Here is a 23,788-nt window from a genome sequence, read left to right as displayed (position 1 = left end):
TTATATTTAACATAATATTCTTATATTTAAAGATAGTTTGAAAATACTTAAACTTAAATAAAATAAAATAAATAATTAAAAAATTAAAAAAATATATTTTTAAGATATTATACAATAATAATTATTTAAAAATAATATATAATTAAACAAATTAAAATATGATATTTTTGATATATTTTACCGTGATAATTATTTAAAAATAATAAGATCATATGTTTTATAACTTAAATATAATTTAATTAAACTTAAACTCACTCATTAGAATAATATCATATTACATATATAAAATAATCTACTGTGAATTAGTAACAAATTGTTTTTTTTTTTTTTAAAGTAGCAAGTAACTTAAATTTAAATTCTACACATAATATTTAATATTACAGTAAACAGATAATATATGATCTTTTCTTGTCCCTCCCAAATTCAAAAACTAGAACAAACATAAACTTAAACAAAAATAAATAAATTATTTAATTAAAATATGATATTTATTTGAAATTTATATGACATTGATATAAATTTAATAAAAATAATTAATAAATTCTATAAATAAAACTAAGCACACGTACATATTGCACCTTGTTTGTATCTAGTATATATATATATGGAAATTTGGGTTCTAAGTAAAAAAAAATGCTAGGCATTTAAAACATTTTAAAAAATGATAATTCTTTTGACAATAGCCAAAATACCTCTCTCATAATTTTTCTGATTCACTTTATCTTCTATCTTCCCTCTCTCTCCCTCAACCCACTCCCTCAACTCTCTCTCTAGAAAAAAAATCCATGGGTAAGATAAAATATAAGAGAACTTAATGTAATGGCAAATATTCCTCACTTAGGACACTAAAATACTACATTCCTAACAGATTTAGGCATGATTTTTTGGTGTATTTTGCAAATTTTTTTCGGATCTGAAACTTTGAAATATGTAGAAAATTGATGTGGTTCGATGGTGATCGATGCCAGCTCGATGGGGCCTTCAAAATCAAGATTTTTATGAAAAAATCGATATTGCTCGATGGTGGTTCGGTGGTGGTTTGATTGTATTCGATGTGATTCTTACAAGATACGTAATTTTTCACTCGAGTATCCGTTTGGGGTGATTTTTTTTTTATTTTGAGTATTTTTTCAAGATCTACATGTTTGAGATGTGTATATACACATTTGGGAAATATAAATATTGAAAAAAAAAATGCAAAATGCAAAAATACCTCATATTCAAGATATGTTTTCAAGTACTAAACTTTGAAAATGTATATGTGAACATCTAAAACATGTAAGTCTCAAAAAAATACTAAAAATAAAAAAAAAATCACTTCAAACGGACACTCAAGTGAAAAATTATGTCTCTTACAATAATTGCATCGAACCACTATCGTACGTACCACCATCGAGAAACATAGATTTTTTCATAAAAATCTTGATTTTGAAGGCCCATCGAGCTGGTATTGAGCACCATCGAGTTGGACTTGATTTTTGAGTTATTTTTCAGATCTGAAACTTTGAAATCTGTAGAAAATTGACTTTGCTTGATTGTTGCTCGATGGTACTCGATGGGGTCTTCAAAATCAAGATTTTCATGAAAAAATCGACGTTGTTCGATGGTGGTTTAATAGGTGCTTGATAGTGGTTTGATGCAATTCTTGTAAGAGACATAATTTTTCACTCGGGTATCTGTTTGAGTTGATTTTTTTTATTTTGGGTATTTTTTTGAAACCTACATGTTTTAGATGTTCACATACATATTTTCAAATTTTAGAACTTGAAAACATACCAACACATATTTTGAACATCAGGTATTTTTTTTTTTTTTTCAATATTTACATTTTATACACATGTCAAATGTTTAGATCTTGAAAGAAATACAAAAAATATATATATTCACCCTAAACGGACACCCGAGTGAAAAATTACGTATTTTTCAAGAATCGCATCGAACATCATCGAACCACCATCGAGCAACATCGATTTTTTCATGAAAATTTTATTTTTGAAGGCCCCATCGAGCACCATCGAACCACGTAAATTTTTTGCAAATTTCAAAAGTTTTAAATCTGTTCGAAATGCAGTATTTTAGTGTTCTAAATGAGGAATACTTGTCATTATATTGAGTTCTCTTATATTTTAACTTATCCATGAATTTTTTTTCTAGAGAGAGTTGAGAGGAATGAGTTAAGTGAGAGAGAAGGAGGAGAGAAAAAGAAGTGGATGAGAAAAATTATGGGAGGATTATTTTGAGTATTGGTAAAAGATTTGACATTTTTTTTAAATGATTACATTTTTTCTATTTAGGACACCATAAAAACTCAAATTTCCATTTATATATATATATGCCTGAAAAGGAAGCATATGTGTTTACCCACAAGACAAAGAAAACACTTTTAAAGAAAGAGTATGTTGTCAATTAGCACATAATACATAAATCACATCACACTGTATCTGTGCTTCTATGCATGACAGTATGTGGGATGAATATATATGTGTATGCATATCTCATATAGGATGGCCACATGGTATGTATGAATCGTACGTGTATATGTATATCCCATATGGCCACATGGTAAGTATGAATCGTTTACGTGACTAAGATCGATCCACCGACACGATTACAATATAAAGCTATATATTAATTATATATAGAAAAGAAAGTTAGTGATATGGGGTGACTTGATATATATAGAGATTAGAGGTCCTAATTAATAATTTATTGGAAGAACTGAATAAAAACTGGGAGAAAGGGGCACCGAAAGTGATGAGCCTGACCTGAATGAATCTCTTTCTCTCGTTACTAACATCTCATGCCCACTTTTTTTTACTTGCTTTTTCCTTTCACTTTGTTTACATGCCCACTTGACTCTGTAATTCCATATCATCTTTCTCTTAACTACATTTCTCTTCTTTTCACCTAAAAAGTTTAATATTAATTCAAAATCACAAATATGTATAATACTATCCTCAATTACAGATGTATATTATTTAAAATAAATGATGAAAGGAGCTTACAATTTACGACTTATTTGAGACCTCCATCTTAGAATAGAGAGTCTACTTCATTTCTGTGTTGATTTTTCAATGCTTCATTCACTGTAACTACAATTAATTTTATGAAATACAAAATTAGTTAATAAGTCACTGCACTTTCAGTCCTGTTACCATTAACATCTAAATTATAAATTAATATAAATCTTTAGTACTACTCTTTTTATTTTTTTGGTTAATATTAGATGTGCGAAATTGAAACCCCTCATAACAATCTTAATAAATAAGGTATAATTTGAAGAAAAAAATACAAGAATAACCACCGAAATTGTGGTGGTGTCATGGGGGATAGAGATGTTTTCACAGGCAGTCCAGTGGGTGTCATGGGGGTTAGGAGCAGGCCTGGACGAACTTATATCGAAGTGACTCAATTTTTTTTGCAATATTACCCCCAGAAAGTTGAAAGAATACATTAAAACCTCCTAAAAATAAAAATAAAAAGTTAAATTTATAACTTGAGCGGGAATGGTAAATTTTTTTAATAATAATAATAATGAAGACATTTTATTAGTAACAAGCAAAATTATAACTTGATTCTGAGTCTCAGAACGGAAAAAGTGACATGAAAATAACAATTATATCCTTGACCTTGAGATCCAAAAAAGTTTCGTCTCCAGAACCGGCAAAAAAAGTAACTTGCATGTACATTTCAAACGTTGAATCTTTTCTATCCTGCACTTTAATTAATATATCTAACACCTATATACTCATATTTAAGTACACATATGGTGGTCTACTACATCAGAAGATATACCACTAAAGCACGACAAGTGTGATCGAGGCCCCAAGAAAACCAAAAAACTTGTTCCAGATTACTAGCCTTCTAAACTGAGCATGACTCACGCATTGCCATTTGCTGTGATTCCAACATATAAGTCTCTGGTCTTCGCCTCATCAACAAGAGACTGCAAGTAAAAAAGTTGCAGCATTTATGATTCGAGCAATATGAGGGTGAAGATCAAGCATATGTTCAAGCAAGGAGAACATGATTATAAGCCAATGTCATGTTGCAGGAACGGCAATATTAAGTAACACGTTATCATATCAGCTTGTCTAGTCATGTCAATATATTAATGTTTCAATGCTTTAAAAAAGACACTCAAATCAATTCATCACTTCAGAATCCACAGTTAGAGAAAAGTAAGTAACATGGTGGGAAAAGAGTTGAAACTTAGAAAAGAAAATTCATAGAGACCGATTAAAGAGGACATCTGTGAACCTTGATTTAGGTTAATGCTACAGAAACATAAAAAATCCACCAGAAAATGAAACTCAATTTATATGCAAAACGGCATAATGATAAAGATGAGTAAAAAGATTTATGTGCACTATCTCTGAAAAAAAAAAAGTCAGATATGGTATTTTTATTGTTTCCTATATATATAAGGATTCTCAGAGATGACCAACCTGAAGTTGTTTTTCACTGCTTTTAAGTCTTTCCGTATAATCTTTTACTTGCAGAAAACATTTGTGAAGCTGCAGATGATTAAAGAAACATCAGCATTGAATCCAGTCCAATCATTGTCTGAGTAGAATTTTCTCCAGCTTTATATTAATAAATATTTGAAAATACCTTGGTCAAGTGTGTCTTATTGTATGAAGAGGTTTTCTTTGCATTAATCAAAGAGTCTTCCAATTTCTGCATCAATCATCAAAATATTACGGGGAAATGAAAGCCACTTGCTGATAATGTGAAAACGGAAGTGGTGAAAAGAATAATAATCGAAAAAGTAAAATTATATAACTCAAGCAAGAAGAATACAATTTACCTTGGACTTCTGCTGCAAGTGCAAAACAGATTTTCCTTTCTCTTCTAACTTATCTTCCATCTGCAGAATCTGAAAAGTAATGAATCTTAGATTCTCCTCCACACAAAAAGCTGAGATAAAGATAACAATGTGCAGGTGTTTCCACTGAATTCTTAGCAGCGAAGTTTTGACTGTGCATTTACTCCACCAAGAAAGTGGCCAGGCTCATGTGCTTTCCTTTTGTCTATATCCATAACCCTTAATGAACGGTAGCTCCCTCAAATAAAGAAACTAAGGAAACTACCACATATCTTCCGATGGTCATCAGTAAACTTCTGAAAATAATTGGAACCTCTTGAAATTGTAAGCAAACAATGTACAAGCATAAGATTCTTCTTCAAATCAAAATGAAAGACAAACCTCTTTGTTGAGTTCTTCAAGCCTTTGGCTCGATCTAATCAGTTGTTCTTCTAGCTGATAGGGTAAAAAAAAAGATTTAAAAAGGAAAAAGAGAGAGAATCCCAAACAAATACATGGATGATATTACTTACTTAACAGGAAAACCAGAATGTGAACTTACTTGGTCATCATTTAGATCGCTTAAAAATTCTCTACTGTGTCGATCAGCTTTAGTTGACCTGGAGAAAACAAAAATGATAGCATAGTGAAACAAATGTAAATCCTAATGCCAATATGTTAAAGTATATGATTTTCTATCCTCTCGCTCCACAGAAAGATAATGAAATTTTTTTTTTTTCTAAAAAAATAAACATTGCTACTTAACCAATGACAAAACAAGAGAAGATCTGCAGGGTGGCATTATACAGCAAGATAACATACTGCCAAAAAGTACAAAGGACTTTTACATGATGAAGCACATATTTGAACTCAAAGAGGATTCAGGATTCAGGATTCAGGTATCTACATATCACAGTGGTTTTTTATCTAAAAAACAAGACAGCCACATATACCACTATTTTATAGTTACACTCAAATATATTGAACATTGAGAAAAGACATGAATATTTTAATCCGCTCATGAACATTGAACAGTGCTATCCAAATGATCTCCACATGTAAAACTGAAAGCTATATATTCTGGGCCCTCAAATATCTTCCAGAGTATGTTATAAAAGAGTGGGTAAAAAAAAGAAATCCTCAAACGTTTTCTTAGAGTATCTCCGAGACTAGAAAGTAGCACAAACTACAAGGGAGTTGAAAATAAAAACTGTAGTAAAAGTAGATAGCTTCACAAGATTCTCTAAGAACTTTATGGAAAACAAGTCAATAAGAAAGAAAAAAATTGCTTCACAAGCGCATAAAGAAAAAATCTCCTTCCATATTAACGCCAAAGGACATTTTCTGCTTAAACCTAATTACAAAATACTGGCATATGCTACTGAAAAAATATGCACTAACTAATAGCATGTTACAGAGCAAAATTTGGGACTGTAAAATCAACGAAGATGCCTTACCCATTCAATTTCCTAGACATATCTTGTTCCACAAATTTATCATGGCCATTGGCTCTATCAATATCCCTTTCCCTGTCAAAGTTGAAACCACGATCTTTCTCCCAATCCCGATCAAGGCTCCTGCTCTGTTCTCTGTCATTATCTTCCAGGTCTCTATCTTGAAATCGATCTTGGTCCGAGAAACTACCCTTTGCTCGTTCATGATCATAATCTCTTTCTCTTTCCAAATCATAGTCTCGAGATCGATCACGCTCTCTCGACCTTTGATCATAGTATCGCTCCCTATCGCAATCATAATCCCTTTCTTTACCTCTATTTCGATCTCTTACCCGACCTCGATCCCATTCCCTGCCACTCTCAATATCCTGTCGAAAATTTTCTCTACCAAAAGCTGATCTTCCAACTCTGGTTCTTGCTTCATTTACTCTGACAACTCGTCCATCAATAGTCTGTTTCAAATGTTTAAACATAATAAACACCCAAGAAACTGTTCCTCTTTGCACTAAAAGTATATTGAAATTCAAAAAAATAAAATAAAATACAGACCTTGCCATCCATGCATTCGATGGCATCAATGACCGACCTAGGATTTGTGAAAGTAACAAAACCATAGCATTTTCCTCTAGTGCCACGATCATTAACAATCTGCAGACCGAAGAAAAACGCATAAATCAAAGTCTCATTACAATACCATGACCATGTACTCTCACACAAATAAAATACACTTCTGGAACACATACACATAACATAGATAATAAAGTTAAATCTAAACAAAAAAAACCCTGCTACCCATTAACAAACGTAGACTAGTTTCTCTATTTCTATTACAATTTTCATTTCTTTGTTCTTCACCTATAAAAAACTACTTTCATACAAAAAAAAATCCCAAATTCTTTGGTCATAGTTCCAGTAATTCGTTACCCTGAGACAATTTAAAACAAACAAAATAGTGCAGTAAAGAGCCAAAGAAAAACCCCAAATGCTTAAACCCTAGACAGAAATAAAACGAAATCCTTGTGTTGTCTGCTTACCTTAACGGCATCGACTGCGCCATAGACATCGAAAACTCGGCGAATGGACTCCTCGGAAGCGTCGTAAGGGATCCCTCCAACGTAAATCGATCTTTCGTCGTCTACGGTCATCTCTAATCAAGAATTACTCCAATTTTCATCAGAAATGTCTTTTTTTCGAGTCTTTTGTCATATCCTTTTCTTCCAACGTAGGACCTTTAAGGCCGTTTGGTTATTGTGTAAGTTATTGTATATTGCAGTTCTTTAAAAAATTATATAAATTTTAAAAAAAAATTAATAATTTATCATATTAAAAATATGGTTTATTTTGTTGTAGACGTGATTGTCTTTTGTTAATGGGTGTGATTAGTAAAATTTTTGTTTTTGAATTTTTTAAATACAAAAATAAAAATATTATTTTTGTTTTGTTTTTTTATTTTTAAAAAATAAAAATATGTTTGATAATTTTTTTTTTGTTTTTAAAAACAAAAAATAATAAATGCTTTTAATAATTTTTATTTTTATTTTTTGCTTAATAATATAAAATGAGTTACTGATTTGAATAAGAGAATAAAAAAAACGCAATTAAAAAGTCAAAAATTATTTTTAAAAAAAATTAAGAGTGAAATTTTCTATTTTCAAAATTTAATAAATTTTGTTTTAAATTTAAAAAAATAATAAATAAAAATAAAGTTATCAAACAATATTTTATGTTTAATTTTAAAATTTTTAATTAATTAAAAAAAATTAATTGTTACCAAATAGCACCATTAAGTTTGAACTCTATTTTCTCAAATACTCTAAATAGCTAAAATATGCAAAATCATAAAATGTACACCAAAAATCATCCTGATACCAAACACAAAAAAATACACCGATACACTCAAAAATAGGGATGCACCCAAGAAGTACCAATATTATATTCAATTAATTAATATTTAAACTTACTTTTCAATTAATTTAATAAACAGATAAATAAATGTGAAATCTACTCAACTAAAAAGTTTAAGAGAATCTATAATTTTTGGATGTGAAATAAATTATTCCATTCTTTTTTTGTGTAAATGAGATTATTTTGAAGTGGTGTTTCTTTAATTCAGCATTAAAATCCTCTTATTTTTGTATTTGTTAAGACCAACTTCATCCTGGAGTGGAGTAGTTTGCATTATTTGGATATGAGCCTGACTCCGTGAGTAGTGTGATATATGTAGTCTTGCTAAATTCACATATTCAAGCATCAAATTTCTTGTCAATTTGATGATGTTACACATATTCTCTGTTTTTAAAAATCAGTCTTTTTCTACTATGAGAAAAATAATACGAGATTGTGAGTTTGGTATGTGAATCACAGGGAAAGTAATTTGAAGAAGAAAACTTGAAGTGGAACTAGTTACCTTTATATGAACTAAATTGACAAAACTTGTGGCTGAGAAGGCCAAACTCAGCAAGAAAGTATAAGCAAAGCTTTATTCTCACTAGAATCTTTGAGGAGTTTGTATTGCTACAATAACTTTGGTAATGATGTTGTGGCTGGCACAACCCATATAAATGTGCAAGATTGGTTTCTTCCTAACGTTCGGGCTCTTCCCTTTCAGGGCAGCACTCTCATGCTGAACTAAGGTGAGCTTCAACTTGTCCCAATCAGCTTCAAACTCTTCCTCCATCACTTGCAACAAGTGTCGAACACCTAGTCAAAATGATTAAGCACTTGAATTTAATCGGCCGAGAAGGATGCTCAACATGCATGCAAGTTGAGAAGATGTGTCACACTCCTCCTAGACTAGTCAATCTATTGAAGGGAGTTGTCCCCCATCTGTCACATTGATAATAGGCAATAACCCTTTTGCCTTTCAAGGAGTGATGAGTGACCCTTTAAACGTAGGCCTACGAGGTTTTCTTCCTCCTACAACTTGATCCAACTATGAGGGTTCCTTTTGATCCAATGGTCCAAGAACTCACTTTACTGCCTACCTCTACACAAAACAAAGACGCAATACACAAGTCTGTGTTTGAGAAGTAGACTCTTTCAATTTTTCTACTCTATCCCAAGGAGACCATTCAACTTGAGGACTAACCGTGTGAGAAATCCCTCTTCGTCTTGACCCGTCTCAGTAGCCAAAGTGCCTTCCTAGGTACGCTTCCCACCCCCTCCCGTTACTTAACACACTTAACGATTATAAGCCTTTGGGTTTAACCTTGTTAGAGTTAGTTTAGTGGTTATCTTTTAGTTAGTATTCTGTTAGGATCCTTTCTGTTACAATTCTGATATGATTAATTCTTGCTATTGTAATCATCAAATAGTATAAATAAAGGATCCAAAGCTTTCTTTTATTGATGAGCTCATTCATTCAATTTCACTCTAATTTCTCATTTTTTTTCTCTAAACACTCTGTTCTTACATGGTATCATACCCATGGCCGATCCTGATGATCCTCGTCCCAATGCTCCCAATCGCCCACCTCAAGCTCTGATCGATCAACCGGCTACCGCTCCTCAATTTCAGATCCAAAACAATCTTCTTCCGCTGAATATTCGACTGGATCGCCATAATTACACATACTTGCGATCATTGATACTTCCCTCTGTTCGTGCGCATGGACTCGATGGCATTCTTCTTGGTACCACTCCAAGACCAGATCCTCTTCTCCCAGGTACCAACACGATCAACCCTGCCTTTGAACATTGGTCTCGTTGTGATGCTTTACTTATGAGTTGGCTCATGAATTCTCTTTCTGAGGCAATGCTTGGACATGTTCTTCATTGTGAATCGGCCGCCGACATCTGGACTGTCTTCGCTAGCCTCTTCGCTACTCAATCCAAGGCCCGACAGCTTCAACTTCGACTTGCAATCCAAAACACAAAGAAAGGCTCCATGAGCATAGATGAGTACATCTTGAAGATGAAGAATCTTGCTGATTCTTTAGCAGCTGCAGGTCACAAACTCTCAAATCAAGAACTGGCCATGTATATTCTTGGAGGAGTTGACCATGAGTACGAAACAGTGGTTGTCTTGCTCACTGCAAGAGCTGATGCTTTAACTCTTCAAGAAGTTCAATACATGCTTCAAAATCAAGAAATGCGCATTGAACAATCCACACCACAAATTCTGGATCAGATTCAAGCCAATTATGCTCAGTTCAACAAACCTTCCTCGGCTCCGAATCGAAACAACTCCACGGGCAGAGGACAATACAATGGTCGTGGAAATTCTCAAGGTCGAGGTTGTTGGAAAAAGCTTATACAAGATCTTTTATTTATTTTCATGTATATCTAATATTAAACAAATTAATACAAGATAGCCTAAAACATGTTTCTAAAATTGAATTCAAAGAGAAACAAATAATATAATACTTACAGTATACGCAGCGGAATTAAGAGTCATTCCTTCAATTTCTCTAACTCTTGTATCCTTTCTGTCGCAGAGTATTATCAAGAAACTGAACCGATCTTCTATTTTCTTCACAATCTTCCAATGTATCCTTAGAACCACCTAGACTAGTGTGAGCAATTCTCAACACATGAGATAGATATAGAGAGAAGAAGAGAAAATAACAAAGTGGCTTAGAAAAGGACTTGTGTTTAGAGAGAATCTAAAACTATCAGAAAATCTGACTTGTGACTTCTCAAACTTCTGTTTTTGACTTCTCTCTAAGCACTCCTTTTATAGACTCAATTATGTCATTTAATTTAAATAAAAAATCAATAAAATAATAGCCATTTTGAAGCCCTGGGTCGAAATTATCATGGGCTATAGGCCCGTGAAATTTCTCATTTGATTATAAGCCTATTGAACTTAAAATGAAGGCTTGTATTATTTTCTATTAATTTAATTAATTAAATAATTATTTAATTCATTTATCAAATTAATTATTTATAATTTGAACCTTGATTTAAACTTATTTATTAATTTAGATACCAATTTATCTTAATTAATAAATCTGCCATAATTTCTCTTTTCTTCTCAAAATTACACAACTCTGTGAAACTATTCAAAATTGACCTGGTCAACTTTGATAATTATAATTGATGATTAAATCAATTAATTGAGACTATCTAGATGATTTTATCCAAGGTACAATGGGGACCATGGGCCTATGAAATCAAGCTCCAATAAGTTATCATAAATCTAACAAATAAATTTACTAACTTAATAATTCCTCGTGACTCCACTATAGACTTGGAATTGCACTCTTGAATTCATAGAACGCTCTATAACAAATATAGATACGCTATTAATTATCCATTGTTACAACCATAATTGTCATTCAATCCTCTATAGACAGTCTACAATGAGATAGGACTAAAATACCGTTTTACCCCTCATTGTATTTTATCCTTAAAACACTTAGTTCCTTGTAAATGATATTTCAGTAAACTAATTTAATTACTGAAATGAGATCTCTATCATTTATCACCTTGAACCAAACTAAAAGGAAACCATCGTTTCACTTCTTCATCAGAAAGCTATAGATGTTCATATCTATGATTAACACTCCCACTCAATTATACTACCGAGTTCCCAAGATGTAAGTATGGGCTAGTCCGTAGGGTAAGTTGGTAACGAACAAGTCAAAGAACTCAAATAATACAATCAGTTAGAATACTAACCACTCAGAATTGAGATTGAATTGACCTATGGTCAACTATATGATATGACTAGAATAGATAATAACGGTATGTTTACTTATCTTATCAACTGTCAACATCGGTCCTGTTCGATGTAACAAATACATCCGATCTTATCTACTTTGCTAATGTTCTGGAAAGAACATAACACTGTAATGTGTAAGTAGATCATATCGTAGATTGGCAAGTCAGTGTAAATCCGGTGCACTGACTAATCTTAGGACTAACTTATTTTTGAACATATAATCATATTTATATTCCATTGTGATTACGTCACTATAAATAAGATTAGTTATATGCTCGGGATTTACTAGAAGTATATATTAAACAAATAATCATAAAAATAAAACATGTGAGCAAAGTGATTGACCAAGTCAAAAAATGATTTCTATTCTTTTATTGATAATAAAATGATATTACAAAGAATTTGGGTTTTAATTAGGGCATAAAACCCCAACAGAGGTTCCCACTCTGGAGGTCGAGGCTTCTACAATGGACGTGGTCACGGCTCCTGACCCGTTTGTCAAATTTGTGGCAAGATAGGCCATCTTGCTTACAAATGCTATCATCGTTACGATACAGACACTCATCTTCATCTCATAATAGTGGCCCTAGTCCTCAAGCTCTTCTGTTTGACTCCACAACCAATTTAGAAGATAATGGATGGTATGTGGACAGTGGAGCCACCCATCACATGACCTCTGATGCTCAAACTCTTAACAACACAACCGACTACAAAGGCAAAGCCAAGATCACAGTCGGTAATGGATCTACTATACCAATTTCTCATATTGGATCCAATATAATTTCTACTACTAATCCTCAAAAACAGTTAATGTTAAATGATGTGTTACTTGCCTCTGCTATTGCTAAAAATTTATTGAGCATCTCTAAATTCACCACAGACAATAACATCATTTTACTCTTTGACTCTCATGCATGTCTCATTAAGGACAAGATTACGGGCCAAGTACTTCTTCGGGGCTCTCTTAAGCATGGATTGTACCATCTAGATCTCTCACAAGCTAGAGCACCTCAACTCCCCAACCACAACAAAGGCTCATATTGTAATGCCCTGAATTCCCTAATGTGGTTTAACGGCGTGAATAGTAGGTCGGGAGGGCCATACTTGCTTAATTGTGTTATTAATTGATAAAATGCATGTATATGTTGATTATATTATGATATGATGTGAAATGCATGCATGTGAGTCCATATTTTTAATTACAGGGGTGTGATGGTAATTTGGCCCGTTGAGGGTAAATTGTTTATTTGTTCGTATGTTGGTGATATGTTTTAAGGCCACATTATAATGTGGATTCGTTCGAGCTATTCGGCATAAGACGATCTTTAAGTGTTAAAGTAGCAGTTTAGTCATAACGGGATTAAGTTTGAGACTCGGGGTGAGTCTCAGGATGTTTTAATGTTTAGAACGTTGTCGGGAGTAAAAAGGGTAACGGGACATGAATTATTGGTGTTTGGGAATTTTGAGAATAGCGGGAATTGGGAAGCATTAATTATGATTAACGAGATAGAAGGAAAGTACCAAATATGCCCTTGGGATTCTTTAGAAACTATTAATTGACCTAGGGGTAAAATGGACATTTCACCCCTATAACCTTTGATAGCTGAAGAAAGAAGTGGAAAAACAGAGTATGCAAAAGAGTTCTCCCGTACCTTCTTCTCTTCACCTTTCTTTGTGATTTTTGAACCAATTTTGAGGATTCAAGCTTGGAAAGCAAGCCTTGGGAGTTTGGAAGTGTGTTCCACCATTGAAGACCATCATAAGCCGAGCTTTGGGTAAGTTTCTAACAATAGTTTTCTCTGGTTTGCCTTGTTCTGGTTTTAATTTGCAGCTGAGATTTATAGGGTGAATTCATGGTTTTGTTGGGAGTTTTGGCTAGGGTTCCCATGCTTGTGATGTTTGGGGTGTGTTAGAATGGTTTTTGGGTTCATTTGGCATCAAGAATAGGATTAGGAAGCTTGGAAATCGAGTTAGAATCGAAGGAGTTGAAGAAGGTCGGTTCAGGGGAGATTGGGTCTGGAGGTTGCGCTACAGCGCCCACCTTAGGGCGCTATAGCGCTCCTCAGGAGGCTTCCTGGCACTTGGGTGGTTCGGAGTCTAGCGTTGTGGCGCTAGGGGTTGAGCGATGTAGCGTTACCCTGTTCCTTCTAAGTCCCGTTTTGAGTGTTTTCAAGGGTTTTTGACTTGGGGTTTCAATCCTTAAGGCCCGGGATCGAATCTACTCACCGTGTGGGCATGTTTCGAGGTCCTGAGAGTGGTGCTTAGGTTAAGACCCTATTATTATGGATTCTCAATAATGGAGGTTATAATTGGTTGTGATTAGGTAACCGCTAAGGAGCTAAAAGATCGATCGTTCTCAGGGGTCGTCCTTATCATTCTTCTCGCTCGAACTTGAGGTAGGAAAACTGCACCCCATGTGTGACATGCATGGATATTCATGAGGCATGTTGGTTGTATAAATATGGACATGGATTAAATATAGAATGCTTAGCATATGTTGCTCACTTGTGCGTGGTACTGACTCATTAGTCATATCTGGCAAAGGTGCTAGTATCAACTGTGAAGTTGTGACTTATAAGTCAGGTTCGGCAGTGGTACTGGGCACTGGTCACATTGAGCTGACTCATTAGTCAGGGCGGCCTTAGCGTGTTAACGCTAGCCAACAAGATTGGGTCTAATCAACTATCAGCATTGAATGGCTCAAAGAGCGTTAATGCTAGACCGACCCCGAGGGTCGATGAATGAATTAAGTGCTTGGAGGCTAGTGGCTTACCTAGCAGCCACTCTCCCACTTGAAACAGTGACTTGCTTGACAGTCACTCAGTATGGTTTACCAGAACCTGTTGAAGGCTAGTGGCTTACCTAGCAGCCACTCTTCTACTTGAATTAGTGACTTGCCTGTCAGTCACTCAGTATGGTTTATTAGGACCTCATGTGTTGTGTTCTCACTTGTTTGAAAGCTTTATGCTCAGTGTGATTATAATGATAATCATTTGATAATGTTATTGAAAAGTGTTATGTTTTCTTGCTGGGCTTTGGCTCATGGGTGCTATGTGGTGCAGGTAAAGGGAAAGAAAGGCTCACCTAGCCTTGAGTGGAGAGTTGATGTGGTATTGTGTACATATGCGGCCGCTTGACCACCACGGCCAAGGAGTTCTCAGAGGAACTAGGGGGTTTACCCTGTTTTGCCGCTTAGGTCGGCGGGATTGTAAATTTTAAATAGTAGTGACCATTTTGTACTGAGAACAATTTGTAAACGTTTTGTTTAGCTCTGCAGAGCAGTTTGTAATGAAAATCTCAATTTCCTTTCTTCTGGTTTTGATAACTCTACAAATCAGAGTTATTTTACCACTTTTTATGTGCTAATTGTTGCTTAATTCTTGAGTTTTTAATTGATTTATTAAGTTTTTAAGTAATTTTGAATTTATTAGGTTTATTTTGATTTTATATATTTTTATATGTTTTTATAGATATTTTATTATATTATGTTGTAATTTAATTATATGAAATTTGTATTGTCAAGTTAGAAGTTAAAAGTGTAATTCTTTTGAACTTAAATGCTATATTAAATTAAGTTATAATCAATATTTTCAAATAATTAATATGATTTATTTATAATTGAAAATATTTGATGGTTATTTAATTTATTTTCATCTTGTAGGAATTATGTTGTATGCTTGAAAAAAGAAGAGAAAAAAAAGAAAAAAGTGGCAAATTTCAAAGAAATCAACATTTTTTATGCTTAAAAGCCCAAATGCACTAGCCATGGCCCAGGCCCAATGCCATGCACCCATTTCAGCCACCATGCAAGTCTCTTTCAGCACTTACCTCCAGCCAAAACGTGGCTCATGGCTCATGGCTCATCATCTTGAAGAAATTAGACTAACATCTTCCATCAGCAATTTGGCCCAAGCCCAACCACGTGAAGCCCAGTCCGCCTGCCCCAAGGCCCACTCTAGGCCCAACCCGTGACTCCCCTCCAACACCCAGCCACCACATTGCTGCCATTTCCCTTCTTGAGCCCATAAATTACTCAAGTGTACCATTTGTCCCCTATGACAAAAATGCCAACTTTTTACCATTTTTCCTACACATTTTCACCACAACATCATCATTACACCCTATAATTTACCTCTACATACCATATTTATTTTATTTAATTAATCTAATCAATTTAATTAATTTAAATTGATTATTTTAATAAACTCACTTTGGCTATAAATATGGACTTTCAAGACCATTTTTGGGGTGCTTAATGTTTTTGGTTACCATCTTTTTCTCTCATTTTCTCTCTACCATTCTCTCTTCCATTTGGGTTTTTCAAGAGCATTTTGCAAGTATGTATGTCTTTTATTTTGTAATTTATACTCTAGTTATGTGCTTCTAATCTTTTTCATAAGATTATTAAGATCATGATGAAGCAACTTGTAACTAGGTAATATTTATGTTGTATGTTGATTTCCCTTGTAATACAACAAAGTTTATGGATTTTTCTTCTACATATATTTCTTTCATCTTAAATATCTTGTATTTTAGATTGTTAGAACATATTTACACTTTGTTCTTCATTAGTGCATAAACATAATATTCTTTGTGTAAGATGTGTCATTAAATTGTACACATCCATGCTTAGAACAAAAATATTATGTTTTGCCTTATAAATAATGTTCATTGATTTATTTGTTATTTCATTAGATTGATTTACACTAAATGCTTTGAAATTATAATTTTGAAAAGTGAAGAAAAATCCTACATTTTTATAAGAAATTTGTGTTTGAAATTATAAATCTTTTTGAAAAATGATAGTTTAAATTATTTTAACTATCACTAGCACTTGGGAATCAATATACTAATAAATATTATTAAACTTACATTTTGTGGATTCTAGTATCTTAATAATCTTTTCTTTTAACACTTATTTTCAACTCATTATTGGTTTATTTTCATTATCTTAAATAGATTTATTTTTCAATCTTTTATTTTATGTTCATAATATTAAAACTTATCAATCTTTGGAACTAGGTTAGAATTTATTACTTTTGATTTAAAATAGTTTCATTTTCGATTTTAGACAACTCCTTTGGGTTCGACATCCTTGCTTACGATCACTATTCTATATGGACGATTCGTGCGCTTGCGATATATAAATTTTTAAACATACCCGTTTTGGGTCCATCAGGTTTCATACCTTAACCCATTAATTACACTTAGAGCACGTTTTTGACCAAAGGACTCGAGTAGTGAGTCAAATTTCCGGTCCACCGTTCACCGTAACTGTTCTGGGGCAACCAGGGCGTTACACATATCCCCACCCAGCTGCTTTCAATTGTACAAAGAATAAAGAAGGTGTCTTTACTGAAGCTCAAATTTGGCATCATCGGCTTGGTCATGCCTCACCACGCATATTACGAAATGTACTGTCTAGCATTCAATTCTTACAAACCTTAACGCTTAACCGATGAGGGAATCTAAAGTTTAAGCATAGCAAAATGATTGGTGTTTTGGCGTTTTTAGTTTTACTCACTTTTTTTTATAGCACTAGAATGAAATCTAACACATCATTAGAGTAACTTTAATGCATCCTTAAATCTTTGTAGTGATGCTATATTTAGTATAATAAGGAAAATAGGTCTCATTATAATAAATTACCAAATTTAACCTATATTAAAAATTAGGTCAAATTTAACATAAATTATAGCCTAGTGCCAAATTTAATACAACTTTTAATAAAAATCTCATTAAAGTTATTTTTTTAATGGACTCATTAAAATTAACTAACCAGATTAATTTTTATATTTATTTATTCAATATATTTTTTTTGCTTCTCATTAGTATTGCATGTATCATTTGCATAAGAGTTTATACTTTTTTGGACCCTATGTTTTGTCTCATTATCTGTTTAGACTCTGTATTTTAATAAATTACTTTCTGGACCCTATATTTTGTAAAATTATTAAAATAGAACCCTAAACTCAATTTTGATGAAGAAAAAATTGAATATAACAATACAGTTTTTAAGCAGAATGATTTTATTTTTGTTCTGAATTGTTAGTTTGGTAAATTATTTGTGATTTTAGTTGAGAAATCATTGATCCAAATCGGGTTTAGGGTTCTATTTTAACTATTTTACAAAACATAGGGTCCAAAAAGTGATTTGTTAAAACACAGGGTCTAACCAAGTAATGAGACAAAACACATGGTCTGAAAAGGTGTAAACTCATTGCATAATAGCTAGTCATTTAGCTAGGAGACTAGAGGTGGTTATGACCCAGCTTGCTAACTCTTTTTTTCCCTTTAAATTTTATATAACAATTCTAATATATATATATATATATATTTATTTGTTGGAGTTTTATGCCCTAATAAAAACTCACTTTCTTTATAGTCTCATTTTATTATCAATAAAAGAATTAAAATCATTTTTGACTTGGTCAATTACTTTGCTCACATATTTTATTTTAATGATTATTTTTTTAATATAAACTTCGATTAAATCCCGAACATATAGCTAATTATATTTATAGTGGCGTAATCACACTGCAATATAAATATGATTATCTATTCAAAATAAGTTAGTCTTAAAATTATTCAGTGTACATGATTTACACAGACTTGCCATTCTACGATATGATCTACTTACACATTGTAGTATTATGTTATTTCCAGAACATTAGCAAAGTAGATAAGATCAGATGTATTTGTTACATCGGACTAGGTTGATATTGACTTTATATAGATAAGTAAATGTACTGTTATTATCTAATATAGTTATATAATAAAGTTGAACGTCTATCAATTTAATCTCAATTTCGAGTGGTTAGTATTCTAACTGATTGTATTATTCAAGTCATTTGATTTGTTCGTTACCACTAGTCCATACTTACATCTTGGGGACTTGGTAGTATAATTGAGTGAGAGCGTTAATCATAGATATGAACATCTATGACTTCTAGGAAGAAGTGAAATGATGATCGCTTTATAGCTTGGTTCAACTAGTTAAATGATTGAGTACTCATTTATGTTATTAAAGTTCACATAAATATCATTTACAAAAAACTTAGTGACATTTAACGATAGAATACATGATTAGTAGTGAAAAATGCATATTTATTGATTTTAATGTTCAAAATAAATTAAGTTTAATTAATATTTTCATGGAATTAATATGATTTATTTTATAAATGAAAATATTTTATTATGATCTAATTTATTATTATTTTGTAGGAATTAAAGTTGCATTTTGGCATAAAGAAAAAAAAATAAAGAGTTAAATCTGAAAAAACAATTGAAAAATGGTATTATTGAAGTCCAAGAGTAAAGCCCAAAGGATCTAGCATGCCTCCCCAGCCTCTCTCTTCAGCGCGCCAGATGGCACAGCCAGTGCTCGCCACGCGTTCACCTACCCCTAGCAGCCCCGGCCGGAACTCCGCAACCCACTCGTCCCACCAGTCCGACCCGCTTGCCCGATCTAGATCCACGCCACAGCTCCAGCCCGCCTACCAGTCCAGGTGCCTGCCAGTCCCTACGCGTGCCACTTGTCACGCTTCTATTTGTCGCATCAGTCAAAGAGTCAAACTCTGCTCATTTCAGCCATCTCTTCTCCATTAACACTCATTTTCCCCAAATTTTGTCACATTCTACCTTTATGCACAACATAAATCAAAATAACGATAATTTTAACAACAATAAAAATAATATTAATAACAGAAATAATTTTAATATCAGATTTATTATTAATATTTATTTTGTAACCCCAAACTTTTATTTCTTTAATTTTAGTCCTTTTTAGGTTCTATATATAAGAGCTCATTTTATCTATTTCATATGTAATTTTTAAGTAGCAAAATTCTATCAAATTTTAGTCTCATTTCTCATATTTATCTCTAGAATTTTATGAGAATGTGTAGCATGATAAGCTAACCTTCTTAGGAAGGTTATGATAATCCTATATGCACTATGCCTTTATTTTGTATTTTTTATACACCATATGTTTAAAGTTTATATATTTGAGTGATTTATTTTCTTTCAACTCTATTTCTTCATCTTGTTATCTTTATTTATGTTTACTATAAAGATTTTGTCAAGCACTTTCTATATATTATCAAATTAGTAAAACTAATATAGATAATATATCATTTTCTTCATCTCATTCATATATATTTACTTTTGCTAAATCTATATAGAATTAGTCATATGTTCTTTCTATGTATTTTATAAATAGTAAAAGTAATATTTGTGTTAGGTTTTATATCCAATCTTTTATTGCATTATTTTCAATGGTATAGTATCATTTTTAGATTTCTCATAAAATTTATCTCATCATTCCATGGTAAAGAATATTAATCACTAAAATACATTTTGTGAAATATATTTGTGTTTTTATGTTAAATCTTACAAATAAATAGTTGGAATGTGAACTATTTATTTGTGTAAATTTTGTGAATCAAAGATCCAAATAAATAAGTATGCATCTATGTGACTCTTGCTCCTTCATACTTGTTACATCACACTTTTATCATCTCTTTATTTCTAATATTTAAATCTCAAAAACACAAAAATATCACTTGTTGTAATTTTCTCACATTATTTATCCATAAACTCTATTTATTGTTAACTTTGTTTCTTTATCTCCTTGTGGAATTGACCGCATGATCTGTACTACGACTACCACTAATGGAAGTCACGTTTGGGCGTTAATCAATACAATAACTGGTAAAATGGTAATTTGTACTCGACTTAGTTGTAGATCATCTACAGAGGATTGAATGACAAATTATGGTTGTAACGATGGATAACGTATTTACTTTAAGTGTAAAGTGTTCTATGAGTTCAAGAGTCCAATTGCGAGTCTTTAGTGGAGTCACGAGGAATTAATAAGGTAGTGAAATTATTCGATAATAATTAGGATTGTCAAAATTATTTTGTGTCAATTTTCGACAATTTTATTAAGATGTAGAATTTAGAGAAGAAAAAAGAATTTTGGAAAAATTTATTAATTATGATAAATTGTATTAAATAAATGTTCAAATTATAATTAGTTAATTTGAATAAATAATTTATTTAATTAATTAATTATTATATAAATATAATTATATATAAAGTTTGAATAAAAGAGATTTCGTATATAACAAATCTGTTTATAATATATATTATATTATATTTATTTATTTAAATAATAAATGTTTTGTTTTATTATATAATTATAGAAAATAATAGTATTTGAATTTAAATGCTTTTATATTTTCTATTTAAAAATGACAAAATCTCAAAACTTGGAAAAATATATAATATTTAGCCATATATGAATTTTTAAGCTATTATTTAAATTATTTAATTAAATTAAATTAACCATAAAATATTGTTATAAATAGGAATTTAAATCTAGGGTTATCGGGTAAGTGTGAAAAAGTAAAAACCTAGACTCAAAAGAGATTTATTGTGACCGCTCATCACTACTCTCTTCTTCTCCATAATTTTCTCAATCTAATATGTTGAGAATTGTCTACCCTAGTTTAGGTGATTAAAAAAAATTGTGGAAGACTCTGTAGTTTGAAAATCTAGTTTACTCTCTTTTTATTACCCTACAATAGAAAAGAAAAAAAGTTAAAGAGAGTGAAGAAAGAAGTCTCAATATATCGTTAGGTAAAAGTAAGATTCTTAAATTTATTTGATTTACTTTATGAAATTAATTGGAAATATATTTCTAAGTTGATTTATATATTAATTTACCATATGAAATATATATGGGAATATTTATCTTCGGTAAAAATATTCAAAATAATATTCTATATACTTGTCCCAAAACAGTTCTGTTGATAAAAGCATAATATTAAATATTGTTGGGATTAACCAACAATCTGAGCTAGCATAAAATACAATTAACAAACCAGAAATCAAATGATCATAATTCAGATTGGAAATAAAAACAGAAATTAAAGAACACACACAAATTTATAGAGGTTCGAACTTCCTCCACAATAGTGGAGAGCCTAATCCTCTTTGAACTCCCTTAGGAATTCTCTTTCACTATATCAATGGCAATGTATTACAAATTGTAGACAATTACAGAATTACAGAGATTAAAAATGGTGTCAAACTTCCCTTGGATGAGTCTTGAACTGAAGAAGCACCTTCAAGACAGATCCTCTTCTTTCTTCCTCTTCTTGATTTAGTTCTTCAAAGTTCCCAGAATTTTTCTCCCTCAACCAAGTGATATACCCTCACCATACGATAATCTCTCCTCTCTCTCTATCTCTGTTTTTTTCCATATCTGTATCTTATATATATATAGACTTTATATATACATATATATACGGGCTACCACAAATCGGTAAGCCTTTTACAAATAATAAATATATATATATAGTTAATAAACTAACTTGATCAAGTCATTGCTGAAGTGTTCTTGCCCCATTGGTCTTATTTGCCATGTCATTAAAATCAAATTGGTTTTATTTAGGACTGATTTTTCAACAAATTCCACCTCAGTACTAAATAAAACCATGTGAAAGATTCTTCCTAAGATCATTGTTCCAACCTCCAGCTGCTTTAACCTTCCTCAATACTTAGCAATTCCAAACAGTGTTGAAATTTGCTAAGTGGTATAGTCTTAGTTCCCATGTCGGCTGGATTTTCTTCACTTGGTACTTTTTCAATGTTAATTTGACCCAGTGTTATCTTTTCTCTTATGAAATGATACCTCACTTCTATGTGTTTCGTTCTATCATGAAACATAGGATTCCTGCACAAATATAGTGCACTTTGACTATCTGTGTAGACAGTAGCCTTTCCCTTGGAAAAATTCAGTTCTTCCAGCAAGCCTTGTATCCATAACCCTTCTTTTATTGCTTCAGTTGCAGCTATATACTCAGACTCAGTGGAGGATAGAGCAACCACAGGTTGTATTTGTGATTTCCAGCTTACACAATTACCTGATATGAGAAATGAGTAAGCTGTAGTAGATTTTCTTGAGTCTTTATCTCCTGCAAAATCTGCATCTACATATCCTTCCACCTGAATTGTCTCCTGGTTCTTCTTAAAGCATAATCCAAGCTTTGTTGTGACATTTATGTATCTGAGTAACCACTTCATTGCAGCCCAATGCAGCTTTCCAGGATTTCCCATGTATTTGCTCAGCACACTTGCTGCATATGCTAGGTCTGGTCTAGTACAGACCATAGCATACATCACAGATCCCATGGCATTCGAGTAGGGTACTTCCTTCATTTCTTTCTTATCTTTATCAGTTTTGGGACACTGTGTGTTTGACAACTGGAATTGACTTGATAAAGGCATTGTTGCTGGTTTAGAGCCATTCATTTGAAACTTATCAATCACCTTTTTCAAATAATCTTTCTGACCAAGGAATAGCTGATTCTTACTCTTATTTCTTTGGATGTTTATTCCCAGAATTTTACTTGCAGCCCCTAGATCTTTCATGTCGAATTCAGATTTTAGAATTTTCTTCATTCCCTCAACATATGAATTTTTCTTGCTGATCAAAAGCATATCATCAACATAAAGTAGAAGATATTCAGCTTCTGACATTTTAGTGCCTTTGTAGTATAAGCATGTGTCATACATGCTTCTCTTAAACCCGTGTTGAGTAATAAAAGCATTGAACCTTTTGTTCCACTGTCTTGGGGCCTGCTTTAACCCATATAAGGATTTCTTCAAGTGACAAACTAGATCTTGGTCTTTTCCTTTCTTGTAACCTTCAGGTTGTTCCATAAATATAGTTTCTTCTAGGTCTCCATGCAAGAAAGCAGTTGTAACATCCATTTGCTCCAATTCTACGTCAAATTGAGCAACCAAAGACAACATAATTCTTATTGTCTTATATTTCACAACAGGTGCAAAAATT

At 32.2% G+C, this 23,788-nt stretch overlaps 1 protein-coding gene across 1 annotated transcript; it reads right to left on the bottom strand.

Annotated features, from left to right (window-relative positions):
* Window positions 1-3,543: 3,543 nt before the first annotated feature.
* On the bottom strand, window positions 3,544-7,513 carry LOC133796974 (uncharacterized). Its single transcript, XM_062234695.1, has 9 exons — window positions 7,296-7,513; window positions 6,811-6,909; window positions 6,265-6,713; window positions 5,370-5,427; window positions 5,210-5,263; window positions 4,811-4,879; window positions 4,615-4,680; window positions 4,449-4,517; window positions 3,544-3,946 (listed from the first exon to the last, which is right to left on the bottom strand). Exons 1-9 carry the CDS (start codon window positions 7,404-7,406, stop codon window positions 3,881-3,883), a joined length of 1,041 nt encoding a protein of 346 aa, XP_062090679.1. The 5' UTR covers window positions 7,407-7,513; the 3' UTR covers window positions 3,544-3,880.
* Window positions 7,514-23,788: the final 16,275 nt, after the last annotated feature.

Source organism: Humulus lupulus, chromosome 8 (assembly GCF_963169125.1).
Source record: "Humulus lupulus chromosome 8, drHumLupu1.1, whole genome shotgun sequence".
Lineage (NCBI taxonomy): Eukaryota > Viridiplantae > Streptophyta > Magnoliopsida > Rosales > Cannabaceae > Humulus > Humulus lupulus.
Note: the sequence above shows the minus strand (reverse complement) of the source record. Positions and strands in the feature narration are given on the sequence as shown.

Coding starts and splice junctions, on each gene's coding strand:
- LOC133796974 (XM_062234695.1), bottom strand. CDS start 7,406: ATGACCGTAGACGACGAAAGATCGATTTACGTTGGAGGGATCCCTTAC. Junction 5,264..5,369: donor GCGATCTAAATGATGACCAA/GTAAGTTCACAT, acceptor TTACCCTATCAG/CTAGAAGAACAACTGATTAG. Junction 4,518..4,614: donor ATAAGACACACTTGACCAAG/GTATTTTCAAAT, acceptor AATCATCTGCAG/CTTCACAAATGTTTTCTGCA.